The 16,624-nt window shown below is 40.3% G+C and overlaps 1 protein-coding gene across 1 annotated transcript; it reads left to right on the forward strand.

Moving 5' to 3' along the window:
* The first annotated feature begins 1,073 nt into the window (after positions 1-1,073).
* ATP6V0A2 (ATPase H+ transporting V0 subunit a2) lies at positions 1,074-16,345 on the forward strand. Its single transcript, XM_054288477.1, has 20 exons — positions 1,074-1,217; positions 2,542-2,620; positions 3,622-3,719; positions 4,154-4,291; positions 4,636-4,736; positions 5,377-5,503; positions 6,247-6,329; positions 6,670-6,763; positions 7,075-7,287; positions 7,806-7,956; positions 8,655-8,794; positions 9,521-9,675; positions 10,590-10,680; positions 10,976-11,094; positions 11,531-11,741; positions 11,874-11,993; positions 12,457-12,576; positions 13,744-13,861; positions 14,249-14,420; positions 15,307-16,345. Exons 1-20 carry the CDS (start codon positions 1,101-1,103, stop codon positions 15,407-15,409), a joined length of 2,550 nt encoding a protein of 849 aa, XP_054144452.1. The 5' UTR covers positions 1,074-1,100; the 3' UTR covers positions 15,410-16,345.
* The last annotated feature ends 279 nt before the right edge of the window (positions 16,346-16,624 follow it).

Genomic DNA, 16,624 nt, shown 5'->3' on the forward strand with positions numbered 1-16,624 from the left:
GACTCTGGTGTTTGGAGTAGCAAAGTGCAGAGTTGACTTCAAGAAGGTGGCAAGTCCAGCCCAGAGGCTGCAGCGGGTTTGGGATTGTCCTCATGGATGGACCATTGGCCTCTCAAGCTGGTTCTCTTCTCCTAAAACTCTTGACAGCAAACCCCTTGTGCCCACCTATTTTTGGAGCAGTGGGCAGGCTTCTCACACTTCTGAGAAGTTGTAGCCCTTCAGCTGTTTTCATGTTCTGATCTAAAATTTTCTTTTCTAGTTAATGCTTTGCATTGGTAACCTGCAGTGTCTGTGTGCAGAGCACAGAAAACATCTGCTCATTGTCCTTAGCTGATGAAAGAGAACATTTGGGATTTTCTTGTGGTTTGGATCCACAAAGCTGAGGACTGGAGCAGTTCTGCTATAAAGACAGGCTGCACTTGGGGATGTTCATCCTGGAGAAAGGTTGTGTGCAGACCTTCCAGTATCTGAAGGGGCCTACAGGGCTCCAGAAAGAGATTCTTCATCAAAAACTATAGAGCAGGACAAGGAGTAATGGGTACAAATTGAAAGGAGGGAAATTGAGGTTAGATTTTGGGAAGACATTTTCACTGTAGGGGTGGTGAGACACTGAACAAGTTGCCCAGTGAGGCTGTGGATGCCCCAAGCCTGGCAGCGTTCAGAGTAGAGCAGCCTGGTTAGGTGCGAGGTGCCCCTGCCCACGGCAGGAAGGGCTGGGACTGGGGATATTAATTAAATCCATTCCAAGCCCACACGGTGCGGCTCTGGGGCAGTGCTGCTCTGCAGGACCAGGACTTGGGCTCGCTGATGCTTCTCGTCCCTTCCGACTCAGCATTTCTGTGATTCCGTGATGTTCTCTCAGTCCTGCATTTCCCCTCGGTCAGCGCGCCCGTTGCCGTTCCCGGTGGCTCCGCCGGCGGTGCCCGAGCCCGCCCCGCGCCGCCGCCGTTGGGGCCGCGCTCTGCGGCCGTTCCCCGCCCGTTCCCCGCCCCGGAAGCGGCAGCCGGGCCCGCTCCGCCCCGCCATGGCCGCCCCCGGGCCGCGCTCCGCCCGCCCGCCGCGCTGAGCCCCGCGCCGGGAGCCCCGGGCCGGCCGCCGCCATGGGCGCGCTGTTCCGCGGCGAGCCCGTGTGCCTGGCGCAGCTCTTCCTGCAGAGCGGCTCGGCCTACGAGTGCCTCAGCGAGGTGGGCGAGCGCGGCCTGGCCGAGTTCCGAGACGTGAGTACCGCCGGGGCCCTGTGGGGCAGCGCGGGGGCTGAGGGGGCCCGGCCTGAGGGCCGAGCCGGGCCCGGGGCCGCTGTTGGGGTGATGCGGGCTCGGCCCCCGTGGGCCGCTGGAAGCTGCTTTTATTGCCGTCTTTCCGCGACTCCGACAGGCAGGTGTATGGGCCGTCCCTGTGTGGCATTCGCCTGGAAGCAGGATGGCAGAATTGTTAGGGCTGAAGGGATCTGTGGAGATCAGCCAGTCCAAGCCCTGCCAAGGCAGGGTCACACAGAGGGGTGACACCGGCACGTGTGGGGGGATGAGTGATGGGGAGTCAGTGTGCAGCCCCGGCCTCCCCGGCACGCTCGGGAGCGATGCTTTGGGATGGATGTACCCCACCTTTCTCACCTTAAACTGGGGTCATTGGCAGCGAGATCCCGTGGGAGAGCCCCTGACCCAGCTGCAGCCTCAGTGCCTTCAGCCTGAGCGCGTGTGCCCAGCTGATGGCTCCATCCACCCCCGTGACAGACCCACAGACAGCTGCTCTGCAGGTTTATTGATAGCTGGTTCCTGTTCCTGGAGGGGCACTTCCATCGTGGAGGAATCTCCTGCCTAACATAAAGTTGGGTTGGGCAATAATTAGACACGTCTCTGCGTTGTGTCATCATAATTATATGATCTTTGCTTGCTGAGTGAGACTTTGGAATGTTTTCCAGATATACATTTGAAATGTAGCTTGTAAAATCGTTGCAGGGAAAGCTGGGAAGACTTAAATAAACAGCTAGTTGGTAAATATGGCAGGGAGGAGAAGGCAGATTTCTAAGAATGATTATATGAGTGTATGTTTAACACTTTGATGTCATTCTAGTTACCTGATACACCATTTGTTATAGAAACAATGCATTAGTGGTTCTGATTTAATAAGCTGGATAAGGAGTCAGAGATATTGCATGTTCATATTATGGGGATGTACATAAAATGTAATATTTCAGATAGACTGTGGAAATGCATCACAGAAAATTTGTTAAATGGTTTGTTAATTTGAAGTCATTAAGCAATATTTTAAAACTATCAAAATAAGGTTAGGAATGGTTTCTCCAGTAGACTTTGTTATTTTGTTGTTTGATTAAAACTAGCCAATGGCATGGATAATTCTGCTTTAATAAAACCAGCTTTGCTATTTGAAGACTTTGTAATCTTTTTAGGTTTTTGTGCCTTCTCAGCTGACAAGCACAGAGCTCATGCAAATTGTCTCCAGGAAGTTACAGGAACAGCTGTGGTTTTCTAGGGGAGGTTACTATTTCAAACCCCTAATAAGCATTTTGTCCTTCTCCTTCAGCTTAACCCAAATGTGAGTGTGTTTCAGAGAAAATATGTGAATGAAGTGAAGAAATGTGAAGAAATGGAAAGAATACTTGGTGAGCTTTATTTTCATGCCTGCAGGTTTTCATCTGTGGCATTACCAGAGTGGCACTACTGTGAAGGTTTCAGCTTCAGGGTTTTTTAACCCTCCCATGCTTTGTAAGCTGTGAAATTTACTTACACTAAATATAGATTTGGGGTTTTTTTATGCTCAGAGGTGAAGAACGGTTGCCAAAGTGTTGCTGATAAATAGATGAGGTTGTTTCAGTATTTACTACTTAAAACTCTGCTAGGGAAAGTGAAGCTTTACTGTAGATATTTCCTTGACTGTAAGATATTCCCTATTTCTTCATTTTGTATAACTCAATGTTGTTGATTTTCCAGGCACCCTTAAAAATATCTCAAGTTAATAATAGTTGTGTTCTCATGGTCGTTAATGAATAGAGAAGGGTGGGCAGAGCATTGCAGCCAAGCTGCAGATGTCTTCAGTGTATCCTGAGGAAAAGTTACAATTGAAGGATTCCTTTGATTGGAATCTCTCACCAGAGGCACGTGCTGGTCATGCCAGCAGCTCTTTTGGCAGTCCCCCTGCCCAGTGTGAGTTGCATTTGTTGTCAAGGTTGCTTAAGCTGCTTTGTTTGAGCACTTTTTACTCCAAACATGGGTCAGTGAGCAGCACGTCTGTTTCTGGCAGAAAGTGACACAGTTGCACCATGAGCAGAAAGTGGCACCGTGCAGCAACAAAGAGGTTCTGTGAAATGGGAAAAGCTTCTTAGAAAATACTTGTTGGGAAAGAGAAGCCTGTGAAGTTTGCTTGCTTCTGCAGACTTCCAAGGCAGGAATGGTTTGTGTGTTTTATCCCCACCACTCTCCAACATCTTCATTTTTGAAGACTTCTGTGTGAATTGTTGCTAAAATGAATGAATAAAACAGGCAGGGCTTTGATGCTGCAGTGTGATTAGCAGCATCAAGAGCAGCTGAAGGTCAACTCTGCAGCACTCTTGGAGGTGTAGGCAATGCAGTTTCCTTTCTGATGCTGTTTTTCTTCTCACTCCAGGGTATTTAGTACAAGAAATTAAAAAAGCAGATATTCCACTTCCTGAAGGAGATGTTGCTCCTCCTGCCCCCTTGATGAAACACATTTTAGAAATCCAGGTAACTCCACTAAACAGATGCCAAAATCTTGGAACTTAATTTCAACCTTAATGACTTGTGTATGATGTAGAAGCTTGTAAAACACTAATTTTGAATCTAATTTTGAATAACAGTCTGTTTTGTAGTAATTATATTAAAAGAATAAATGAATATCTTCCACCCTGTGCTACCTGCAGTTCTAATTCCAAGTCTGCAATATTTTGACACAAATTAGGGGCAGAGCAGCACTCTGAACAGGTGTCAGTGGAGGATCAAGTGTACTCAATACAGAGCAATCTGTGGCAGACTGAGGGATAAAAGCTCTGGAGCTTTAGTTAATTAAGAAATGGGAAACTCCTATCACTGTCATATTATTATGTGTTGAAACTGAATCCTACTCTGTTTTCCAAAATCCTGTAACTCATTCTATGTCTTTTCTTTACTTTGTATCTTAGGAACAGCTGCAGAAGCTGGAGACAGAATTGAGGGAAGTAACTAAAAACAAAGAAAAACTGAGGAAGAACCTGCTTGAACTGACAGAATACAAGTACATGTTACAGATCACACAGAATTTTGTCAGGAGAACACCTGAGGTATTGCTTGGGGGGTTTGACAGGTATTATTGTTGTGTGGCATTGTTGTGATTTTTCCTGTAGAATTGCTTGAAAATGAAGGTGTAATTATATTATTTTGGTGCATAAATTGTACTAAGAAATTTACACTGTCATTTTACGGCACTGACTATAATTGTTAAGAGCAGTGCACTTGAGATCAAGGATCTCTGTGTTGCCTCAGTTGAACACAGAAATGAGTTTTATATTTTTAATTAAACCATTTACCTAATTACCTTTTCTTTCTTAGAATAATAATGAAATGAGAGGTTGTTTGTTTTTTTTTTTCCTGGAAGCAATGATTATTCTTTCTTTTTATTTGCTAGTATGAATCCCATTTACATGGAAATTTTGAAGAATTTCCTTCTGTGGAGAATGAGCCGTTGGTGGATTTCAACCGCACGCACAGACTGAGCGCCTCGCTGGGGTGGGTGTGGCAAGTGCTTGATGAGGGGCTGTAAGGGATGAGTTGTTCTCTTAAAACATGGCCTGTGGTGATTTCAGATGTGCCAAACAGTTTTAGACAGGACAGGAGCCTGGTCCCAATGTACCTTTATCACAAACTCAGATAATTTGATGAGATAAACAGGACAGCATCCAAAAAAGCTGCCACAAAGCTTCCATCAAACCAATGACGTGTAAAGGAAAATCTCTAAATCAATACTTCCTTCTATTGTTTAAACTCTTTTTCTATGATAAACACACAGTGTTTTAATCACCTGGCAGTGTAAATGTAACATCAATTGTGTTGCCTTTGAAATGATGAATGGATACTGCTGTCTGTGGTGTTGTTATGAGAGGATATCTTCCAAGAAAAAATAAATAATCTCTCAGAAATAACAGTTAGAAGTAATTCTAGTTGTGTGCTCGGGTCTGTAGTCTGTTTATTTCACAAATAAAAATTTTGTATACCAGCTGGTATTTTCTATACCAGTTACTTCCTGTTCAGGGTGATGCTTCCTTCCCTAGCCGTGGCAGAGACTAAATTATTGTGGTGATGTACTCTGAATTTCCAGATTTTTTCCTTGTACATTTTATCTTATATTTCAATTTTTTCCTTTTCCTAGATTCATATCTGGGTTAGTTCACATAGCAAAGATTGAAGCATTTGAAAAAATGCTGTGGAGAGTCTGTAAAGGCTATCCCTTTCTTACCTATGCAGAGTTGGATAAGGCTCTGGAAGACCCAGATACAGTGAGTAAACATTGTAACGATCAATTTATTTTATTTGGAAGAATTGCTGCTCAGATCTGTCTGCAGTAAATGGAAATGGTTTCCCAGTGTCCTTGGGGGAAAAACTATTTAGAAGTATTAGAATTTGTAAAGGTTGTAGAAGTGGGAATTAATTTGTCGTGGTTAGCTTGAGGAGTGCAGAACTTCATTGTGGAGTAGTGGTGACTTTATGATTGGCCACCCTGGTCAAAATACGTGGCAGAAATGGCTGCTTGGATATTTATTAACCAGGTCTGTACAGTGCATTGCCTTTTAATAGCCATTCCACTTGTTCATTCAGTAGTTAAAAAAGAATCAAGTATAGCTACTTTTCTGTGAAGTTTTTTCTGTGAACTTACCAAGTTAATTTTTGTAAATCAATTATGGCAGCCTAATCTGTTGCCTTTTTTCTTTTTGCTTGAATTCTAATTTGTTACCTTTTCAAAAGACTCTTTTCTTACTAAGAATTCTGAGACAGTAAAATATATTGTCTCGTTGATTTTCCCTGGAAACTTTTTCTGCTTTTCTCTAATATTAAAACCAAAGAAAGAGATACTGTCACAGTTGAATTTTATTATTTGATCTTCAGTAACTGATGGAAGATTAATTCTATTAACACAGCTTTTTCTAGTTGTTCAGCTTTGTTATTTAGCTCTATTATTATGTCACAGAGGAATTGCTGGTTTAAACATAATTCATCAGCTTTACTTTTTATGGTTTTTTAGGGTGAAACCACTAAGTGGGCTGTTTTTTTAGTGTCCTATTGGGGTGAACAAATTGGTCAAAAAGTTAAGAAGATTTGCGACTGGTAAGAAGTAAATCTAATATATTTACATTCCTTTATACCTGGGATATTTTCTGGTTGGTTTTTCCCCTGCACCCCTTTTTAAAAAGTGTTGGTTTTTATACAAGCTTTTTGTGTTAAATTTGTTCCTCCCCTTGTTGCACCCAGCTCTATAATTACGCAGTGTACAAATAAATACATGAGTCATTTCACTTGCAGTCTTTACCAAGTACAGGCAAAATGCTGCCTCTGAGTTGAGTGTGTTCCATGGTTGTGAAGTGTGTGTTGCAGATCTGGCTGTGGCAGGGGTTGGGTGATGTGTTGTGGTGGGCTTTGGTCATGAGCACAGCCCTGTGTCCTGCAGCTATCGCTGTCACGTGTACCCCTACCCCGACACCACCGAGGAGCGCCAGGCCGTGGTCGAAGGACTCAACGTTCGTATTCAGGACCTTGAAACTGTGAGTAAAGAACAGATTTCCTCTTGCACTGTAGGAAATCATTTAATGAATCACAGTGTTAACTACACATGCAGCTTTTAACATACATGCAGCTTTGGAGCTGATGGGCCTGTAAGTTGTGTCCCTGGCCTCGTGTTGCACATATCTGTTAAACCTCACAGCACTTGGCATTGCCTTCTGTTTTCAGCAAAAGTTTATTTGCTCTCCTAAAAGCATGGCCCAGCACTGGACATGTACAAGCTGCTCTTCTGTGATCAGCACAGCCACTGTCACATTCTCAGTGAGATCTCTGTTTTTTTTCTCAAACAAAGGTGCTGAATAAAACTGAGGAATACTTGCGCCAGGTCTTGTATAAAGCATCAGAATCCATCTATACTTGGGTTATCCAAGTGAAGAAGATGAAAGCCATTTACCACGTCCTCAACCTGTGCAGTTTTGATGTCACAAATAAATGTTTAATTGCTGAGGTTTGGTGTCCAGTGGCTGATCTCCAGAACTTGCGCCATGCATTGGAGGAAGGCTCAGTAAGTCACCTGAAGGCTCACTGATGTTAAAGCTTTTATCTTGAACTAATTATGCATGTAAGGAAAGAAAATAATTATTAACAATAGACTAAAAGTAGGCACAGACAGATCTGGGTCTCTGTATAAAACAATTTTTGGTAAGCGCAGCCTTTATTTAGTGTTGTGTGTAGTATTTTGTTTTTTTTTTTCTTGAATAACTTCTGTATTGGACCTGAGACCAGCTGTGCCTATAGTGTTATTTGCAGTCATGCAGAAGATGCCAGTTCTCTTGCATTTGTTTTTGTTTTATAAGAGAAAATGGTAATAACAAATCTTTTTTTTTATAATATTGTGACTGTTAAGTCTCATCTGATACTTGATATGAAGTAAGAATTAGAACACTGTGCATAATCTGTTTTTAAAGGTGGGCATAATTTAATGGCATTTTTGGATCAGTGAAACTGCTGATAGAGCAGACATTTTCGCTTTGATTAGATTAACACAGATCTAACACAAATATATCTTCTGTCTGTAATTAGAGGAAGAGTGGAGCTACAATTTCCTCATTCATGAATACCATCCCAACCACACAACCTCCTCCAACTTTGATACGTACCAATAAATTCACCTCAGGGTTCCAGAACATCGTTGATGCCTATGGAGTTGGAAGCTATGGGGAAGTTAATCCAGGTTGGTCCTTCTGAAAGCTGAGCTCTGAGCTGTGCTGTCATTGTTGCTTGCCTTGATACCTTGCTGAAGGCCAAATGGTGACAGTCATACTGCTTGTTAGTAGCTGTTTTAAAATTTCAGTAGCTCATCAAAAGCACGAACAGGGCTCCAAGCAGCAAGATGGGATTTGGTTTTGCTGAGTTATTTTATCATGAATGGTAGTGGTAATAGCTGTATAATTTTTGTTCTATGTGTTTTACTTTGGGTAAGGAAGATATTTAGGGGAAAAAACAAAGAAAACTGATCTTACTGAAGCGTGGAGCTCATAACTTGAAAAATTCAGCTTGTTGTATAGCCTGCTTTAATATATACTTGTAGCTATGTTGACTGGGTCATTCTGCACAGGAGAAAGTACCTTATAATACAGACCTGAAATACCCACAGAGGAAGAACTGTTTGGTTGGGTTTTATTTCCTGGGCTTGTATTATTATTCTCAGAATTGTCAGCTACTGCTCAACTGTGAAGTTGTCATTGCTACACAATAAACAAGCTTTAAACTGAGTTAAATTTACAGTGTGGGGGAAAGGGCTATGAGTAGGGAATGAAATGTCTTTCAAACTTAAAAGCTTTGAGAGATTTAAGTGTGGGATTGCTTGGGGATATGCAGGCAGGACATCCTCTGTGTGCTGTGCTGAAATGTGCTGTGTTGCCCCTGCAGCTCTCTACACCATCATCACGTTCCCCTTCTTGTTCGCGGTTATGTTTGGAGACTTCGGGCACGGGCTGCTCATGTTCATATTTGCACTCCTGACAATACTGTATGAAAACCACCCTAGGTTAAAAAGAGCACAAGATGAGGTAAAAGGAATTTCAAATTATTTACTTTCCATCCAGCCAGATAATTTGAATAGACATGGTTTCTGAAAAGTACTGGTTTTTTGCATGGGTACTTAATTAGGCTTTTTTCCATTCCTTTAGGATTTTCTGTGTTAAAAGACCCCATATTCCATGAGATTAATGTAATATTTTAAACTATGCACTTGGAAGAGCAGAAATGATCAAGTTGTAGTGAAAGAATTAGAAAAAATTTAAGGTTTTAAGCTTGTCTTTACTTCTACCTGGACTACTCAGTGATGTGTTTTACAGAATGTCATTACAGTGGCAATGTGAGGAGAAAATGCTTTTCCAAGTTCTACCTTTTATTGTTTATAAAAAGAGTTGTAGTTTGAGATTTATTAAACTTCACTTAAATTTTTAAACATACAGGTTGGAATGCAGGAACACCTGCATCTCTCATTAGAATTATGTTCAATTAAGAATGCCTGCAAATGTGTAATTTCTTGTAAAGTAGTCTCAGGAAGGAAATGGCTTAAAAAGACCTTTCCTTAATCTAAGGATGCTGGTGATAAAAGTTTTAATGTGGGTCATGGAAGCTCATATTCCTTAATGACTGTTCACAAATTCATTTTAGTTTTTAGAAGACTTTTTGTGTCCAAAAATGTGTTTCTCTTAGACATGTCTAGCCAACCCTTTCCCACATAACAGATGATATTCTATTTTTTCTTTTTTCCTCAATACTGACAGATAATGAAAATGTTATTTGAAGGCCGATATGTGATATTGTTAATGGGGCTCTTTTCTATATACACTGGATTGATCTATAATGACTGTTTTTCAAAGTCAATAAATATATTTGGATCTGGATGGAATGTGTCAGCAATGTATGAAAAGGTTTGGAGGTGAGCAGCATGTTTGGTATGCCATTAAACCAGAGATGTATTTCCTGCAGCAGTTCAACCCTTTTGTTCACATGTTTTAACTGTCCTGTTATGATTTATCTTTCCATTGATGTTTTACTTTTTATTTTCTAGATGTGTTTGTATGTCTATATAAAGATTTTCAGGGGAATAGAAAATGCAGGTCTAGTTTTGGACTTATTTGTCCTAGGTCATGCTTCTGGAATGAATAGTGGAGTGGGACTTGCCTCTACTAAAAGAAATTTACTATTAATGAAGTAAATTAATTACCTGGCAATCATTAGTCTCGGCACAGCTTTTCTAGTTAGTAAAAAAAAAATAGTTTATATGAGTTGCCAAATCTGCTTTTTCTCAGAGTGGGATAACCTCACTGATTTGAGGTCTCATGACTCTTTGGTATTTAAATCTCCTGGTGCTTTCCAAAACAGGATGTGGCTTCAAAGAGTCAAGACCACTGGCTAAAGATTTGAACAAGTTTTGTGTGCTGTGATAATGAAAAACTACAAAAATAAAGTAGAAACTTCCCCAAATGCAAAACAGAAAAAAAGGTAGCAATTATTCTTTGGGTGTTTGCCAGTGAATTTCATGCAAAAGCAAACTGTGAACTTTTAAAATGAAACTTTGAGTTCTAGGGGAATGTGGAATAAAATCCATAAACTTTGTTTTGAAAGATAGTGAGTGTGAGTTAAGCCCAGATTGTGAGGTTCTAGGTGGATTTTTTTTTCTATTGATTGTATTAGTCAGGAGTTTTGTGCTTAGAAACTCTTACACTCTTTTAAAGTGTGACAGTGGGTGAGTTAGATAAAGGAAAGTAGGAGCAGTGTCCTGCAGAACTGAAAGTATATTGTCATTATGTTTAAAGTGTCAAATCTGGGTGTGTTTTTCTTTCACTGCAGTGATAAGGATTTGGAACATAATCGATATTTAGCACTGGATCCAAATGTTTCTGGTGTCTACAATGGAGTTTATCCCTTTGGAATTGATCCAGTGAGTTTCATTCTTTTTAATTATCCACTTGTGATGATCACTCTTTGTCCATTAGATTTTGGTATGTGTATAAGTAAGATAAATCTGACTAAGAAAAAAATACATTTCTGATTGTATTCTCTGTTCAACAATGTTTTCTTCTGACAAGTCAAAGACTGAACTATTTTTACAAAACTCAAATTTCAGTTGTGACCTCCATTTGAGGTAGAATTCTGGTCCCCAGTAGAAAATGGATACTGGTTTATTCCTCCTGTTATGGTGTTCATCAATGCTGGTTTGGTGTTTTCTTCTTCAGATATGGAATTTGGCAAGCAACCGTCTCACTTTTCTGAATTCATTCAAAATGAAAATGTCTGTGATCTTTGGAGTGACTCACATGACATTTGGAGTTATATTAGGGCTGTTTAACCACGTGTAAGTACAAGAAGTTAAAATAATAGCAACATTGTATTTTTTGTCAGGTCTGGGATGATTACAGTTTATCTTATAAGAGAAACTAGAATTATTGTTTGAGAACAGAATAAGAGTAATTGTGAAAACTGTTGTTATAGAAAGACAATAATGGAGAGGTCTCCTTCACATATGTAAGATGATGGTTCAATATTCCACTAAAAAATCCCAAAAGAAATTAATACAAGGCTTTATTTCACTTGTTGGTAAATAAATATATGTGCCTCTTACAGTTTTTATTTCCACTGAAATACCTGATAAAATTTCACTGAATAAAAAGAAATTAGCTCTGGATTGTAATCTCAGTCTTACTGTTTAAAAGTGCTTTGTTGTATTGAAATTATATTTGGGCTGTGGTGGTAAAACTTATTTTTATTTTTTTCACTTTTCTACCTTTCAGGCATTTCAAGAAGACCTATAATATTTATTTGGTTTTTATTCCTGAACTTTTATTCATGTTGTGCATATTTGGCTACCTGGTGTTCATGATCTTCTTTAAGTGGTTGGCATACTCTGCAGAGAACTCCACAGCTGCCCCCAGTATTCTGATACAATTTATTAACATGTTCCTGTTTCCTAGTGGTGAAACAAAGAGCTTCTTCAATGGCCAGGTGAGTAATGCTCTTCCAAGCTTTTGGAAATCCTGTGTTCCCTATGCAGATAATACTTTAAAGGAAAAGGGGATGGCTTTTCCTACTGTGGATTTTGTGATCTAATCTAATTTTCCTCCCTCCCACCAACAGATTCCTCTGCAGAAGTTTTTAGTTGGTGTTGCTTTTCTTTGTGTTCCTGTAATGCTGCTTGGTAAACCACTTTATTTGTTCTGGTTGCACAGCGGAGGCCGGGGCATAAGAATGTACAGGGTAAGTCCTGGAAGACACTCACACATTTCCTCAGTGCTGCAGAACTCAGCTGCTGGTTTGCTGCACAGAGTGTGTCCCTGTGGGTATTTCATAGAATGGGATGGGTTGGAAAGGAGCTTAAAGCTCATCTCATTGCACCCTCTGTGGTGGGCAGGGACACCTCCCACTGTCCCAGGTTGCTCCTGGTCTCCAGGGATGGGGTAGCCACAGCTTCTCTGGGAAAACTGTGCCAGGGCCTCACCACCCTCATAGGAAAGAATTTCTTCTGTATATCTGTATTCAGTTTGAACCCTTTACTCCATGTCTTACCAGTTTCTGCTCAGTTTGGAAACTTTTGGACTGAAACATGTAATAGGACTCCATTCCTCTAAATCTTTTTGCCTTTGCCTGTGACTACTTCAAGTAAATTTTAAAAATGACAGTGGCAGCCTGCTTGAAGAGACAATCCATTCCCATTTTGCAGAGTGGCTACAAGCTTATCCGGAAAGAAAGTGAGGAAGAGCTTTGTCTCCTGTCATGTAATGATCTTGAAGAAGGTGTCACTCACTCAGACAGCGGGCATAGAGAGGGGGATGCAGAGGAGGTAATGTTTTTATTTAATCTCTGTTTTCTATGTTCTTAAAAGCAAATTAGAAGTGGGCAGTCAATAGATAACCTACACAATGAGCTGAGCAGTTTTGAAGAAACTCAGCTGAGACTTTATGAAGACCTTGATGCCCAAATGCAATTTACTTATAGTTATTTGTTGCTATTTTATTATTATTTTCTGGTATTTTCAGACTATTACAGTAAACCACAACTTATCTGTAGCAGAAAACAGAAAGAATGTTTTGTTTGCAGTTAAGACTCTGCATCTAGGAGTACAGGTTTTCTTATATTGAAGAGTGGGGTAAAAATCCTGGGTTTTGTCTGGTTTTATGGATTCTTAAACTTGAGGCAAGGAGGTGACTGCCCAGCTTTTTGTTAATTAATCTTGGCTTTTCAACTGGACAAAAGTCTTTCTGTGTCTGCAAATTACATTTTGTTTTGAGGATTATTGCTAGTGGGGATTGGGGCAGCATTCCCAGTCCCCACCCACTGCTCCTGCTTAGTTTGGGCAAATCTTTAAAGGTCTGGGCAGATTCCACTGATTCCATGTGAGTTGAAAGACAAAGAATTGCTTCAACTTCCTAATGTGCAGAATATGTATAGTTCTTGTCTCACTGGGGTAGTAGACTCTTGTTTCTTGTGTATAGAAAATACAAGAATTATTTACTCAAAATGTGTTATACAAAGTGTTGAAATTTTCAGTAATACCAGTTTTGAAACTCTTTATTCGTTACAAGTATTTATATTTAGAACTTACAGTATTAATATGGTTATCTTTCTATCAGTAGCATTACTGGTAATTACCCCTGCTTTTAAAGATGAAAAAATTGATATTGTAGACTTAGAATTTTAATAGAATGGGAATTAGAACTGGTTATAGTACTTAAAGTTTTCAAGAACTAGATAATATTCCTTCTGGAAACCATAAATTGCATTAGTTTTTATCTATCAACAAGGTTATACTGGAAAACTATAGCATCTGATTTTTTTTTAATATTATCTCTGTAATAAGGATCTTCTACATGGCACACTTTTTTGCTTGATATAAAATCAATTTATTACCCTTCAATGGAATTCTTCCTCCATGTAATAAGGATTTGCAGATGAATGTTTTTGTTCTCTATGTTGTTAAAATTGATGCAAATGTATTTTTATCTTTTAGCTGGACTTTTCAGATGTTTTCATGAACCAAGCAATTCATACCATTGAATACTGCCTGGGATGCATCTCTAACACAGCCTCATACCTGAGACTCTGGGCTTTAAGTCTTGCTCATGCACGTAAGTGGGGATGGTTTTTTTGATATATTTCTTGGTTTTTTCCTACATCTGCATTTTTAATGCTGTTAGAGGGAGGCTGGCCTGTTCCATTGATACTAGTATGAAATGCACTTTTTCTTAATTAAAAAAAAAATCCCTATTTCAACTAATCATGATTTATGGAAGCCTCCAAACTGAAACTGTGACTTTATGTAAAATACTGCTCTCAGTAGGTCTGATTTTCACACTGAGGTGTATCTTTAAACATTTGAGGGGATGGGGGCAGCTCTCTGGGGAGGGGGATTGCTTATACTCTCATGTTCAGCAGGTGCTCCTCTGTTGGTTAAATGAGCAGGTGAGGGCACTCAGTACCAACATTAATTATGGCAACTTTCTGGTTTTTGTTAGAGTTGTCAGAAGTGCTGTGGCAGATGGTGATGAGGGTGGGTCTGCGTGTGGATACGATGTACGGTGTCCTGCTGCTGATCCCTGTGATGGCGTTCTTTGCTGTGCTGACAGTTTTTATTCTGCTGGTCATGGAGGGCCTTTCTGCTTTTCTCCATGCCATACGACTTCACTGGTACGTTCTCTTTTTCTATATGCCACTTCAGCATATGCTGGCTTGTTAAAGGGGAATTTTTATGGCAAAATGTTAGGTGCCTTATTAAAAAGGCAAAGTGTAAAATTCAACAGCCTCATTGCTACTGAAATACATTTATTTAGTTATATTAAATAAATGACTTGTTAGTTGGATTTGATTGTTCCTCTGGAATATTTTCAGTGGATTCAAATATTGTATTGGCTTATGATGCATTTTAACTTCAACCACATTCACAAAGTCTAAGTACACTTGATTTGTAGTATTGCAGCTTTTCATAATGTAGAATATTAGTAACTTGGATAAGTATTTTTAATATCAGTCTGGTTATCTCACTATATGGTTTCAGTCCGTTTATTTCGTTCAACAGAACATTTATATTAGTGAGTGGGGCTGCCAGCTCTAAAGTATTTTAATCCTTTCTTAGTCTTGGTGTCACAAGCTCTGCACTTTGGAGTGGATTCAGAGCATGTTTAGTTTGCAATCTGGTGAAATTTACAACTTACGCAAAGGCATATAGTGACCAAAGACAGGAGGTAGAGCTACGCACATGATAGATTGTCCTCATGATATTGCACGTTTGCAAAACAATTGGCTACAACTCACTCAGAAACAAATGAGTAAGCCAGAAGTAAGAAATGAGCCTTTACAGCCTGGTTTAGTGCATGTGGGTCTCCTGAGAAACAGGAGTTAGACAATAAAAATAATAAAGTTAGCCTGGGACTGTGATGGGAGTGGTAAAGAGCTGCACAGGAAACAAATGAGAGGATTGGAGTTGGTTTTATTCAGCTTCTTGGGTTCACAGTTCTGTCCCTTGATAACTAATTTTGGATTCATGAACAGTTTCTTGTTTTTTGTCTCGTTTCAGGGTGGAATTTCAGAACAAATTCTACTCCGGTGGAGGATACAAGTTTATGCCTTTCTCTTTTAAGCACATTTCTTTACATTTTAATAAAGATGGTGCGTTATAATTTGGCTGCTGTCAGCAGAAATGTTTGGAATTGCCTGCAAGTAACTGTGATTGGATCTTGCCTATGAATGGTTTCTTGTGGAACAAAGTGGTTTTCACTGATTGCCTTATAATGCAGCCAAACAATTCTGTAAAACATACCTCCCATAGAAAGACATAGCAGATCTGGAGCATCTTGTAAAATATATAGATATAAAATGTACATTTTTCTCTTGATGAACTAATGTTGTAAATTAATTTTATTCTTAAAAAAAAAAAAAGTTACTGCTTGTCCTGAAACCCATGTAGGCATTTTTTGAGTCTCTTTATCACTTTTAAGTTATCTGACAGACTTTTCATTATATTAAACATTCATTACTAATCACATACTCAACCCAGCTGCATCTTGAGCACTTTGGGAACCTTTCAACAATGCAATAGGAGCAATGTTCTGTTTTCAGTCTGTATTCCAGGATGATTATGAAGTGTAAATTTATACACACCAATGCAATGTGCTCTTTTTTGGCCATATTTAAAATTGCACTGGAAATGTTATCTCCTCATTCTGGGTTCTGCTTAGAGTTACTACTTTAAGCTTTCGGAAGCCACACTGATATTTATATTTATATTTAATGTTATGGAAGAAGGCAGGATTTACAAGTATTACTCTTCTTTTTTCCACTGTAGTGAGGCAAAACTTTTGCACATGGAATAAAGAATTGGCCTCGATCCCTGTTTCTGTTTTGGCTCTAAGGACACGGAAAGGGCACTCCCTGATAGAGTAGAACCGAATTTATACTGCATAGGTGGACAGGGGTCGTTTTATATTATTTTTGTATCAGTGTGAAAATGGGGATATTGCCATGATATTTTAACATCTGTGCCATTTGAACAGCACAAATTAAATTTTGCACTTGTTTCACACAGAATTCCCAATAAAGCCTCGTTTGCGCTGTGCCGAGCGGGCCCTGTGTTTGTCCGTACCCTTTTCCCTGCCTCAGGCGCCGCTTTTCCCCTGAGGGGCGGCCGGTGCCGGGGGGAACGAGCGCTCGTGAGGGGCAGACGGTGCCCAGGGCAACGAGCGCTCGTGAGGGGCGGCCCGTGCCGAGGGGAGCGAGCGGCCGTGAGGGGCGGCCCGTGCCGGGGGGAGCGAGCGGCCGTGAGGGGCGGCCCGTGCTGAGGGGAGCGAGCGCTCGTGAGGGGCGGCAGACGCTGAGGCGAACGAGCGGCTGACGCC

Source organism: Melozone crissalis, unplaced genomic scaffold, assembly GCF_028551555.1.
Source record: "Melozone crissalis strain CALT ecotype California unplaced genomic scaffold, PUWL_Pcris_2 ptg000063l_1, whole genome shotgun sequence".
Classification (NCBI taxonomy): Eukaryota; Metazoa; Chordata; class Aves; order Passeriformes; family Passerellidae; genus Melozone; species Melozone crissalis.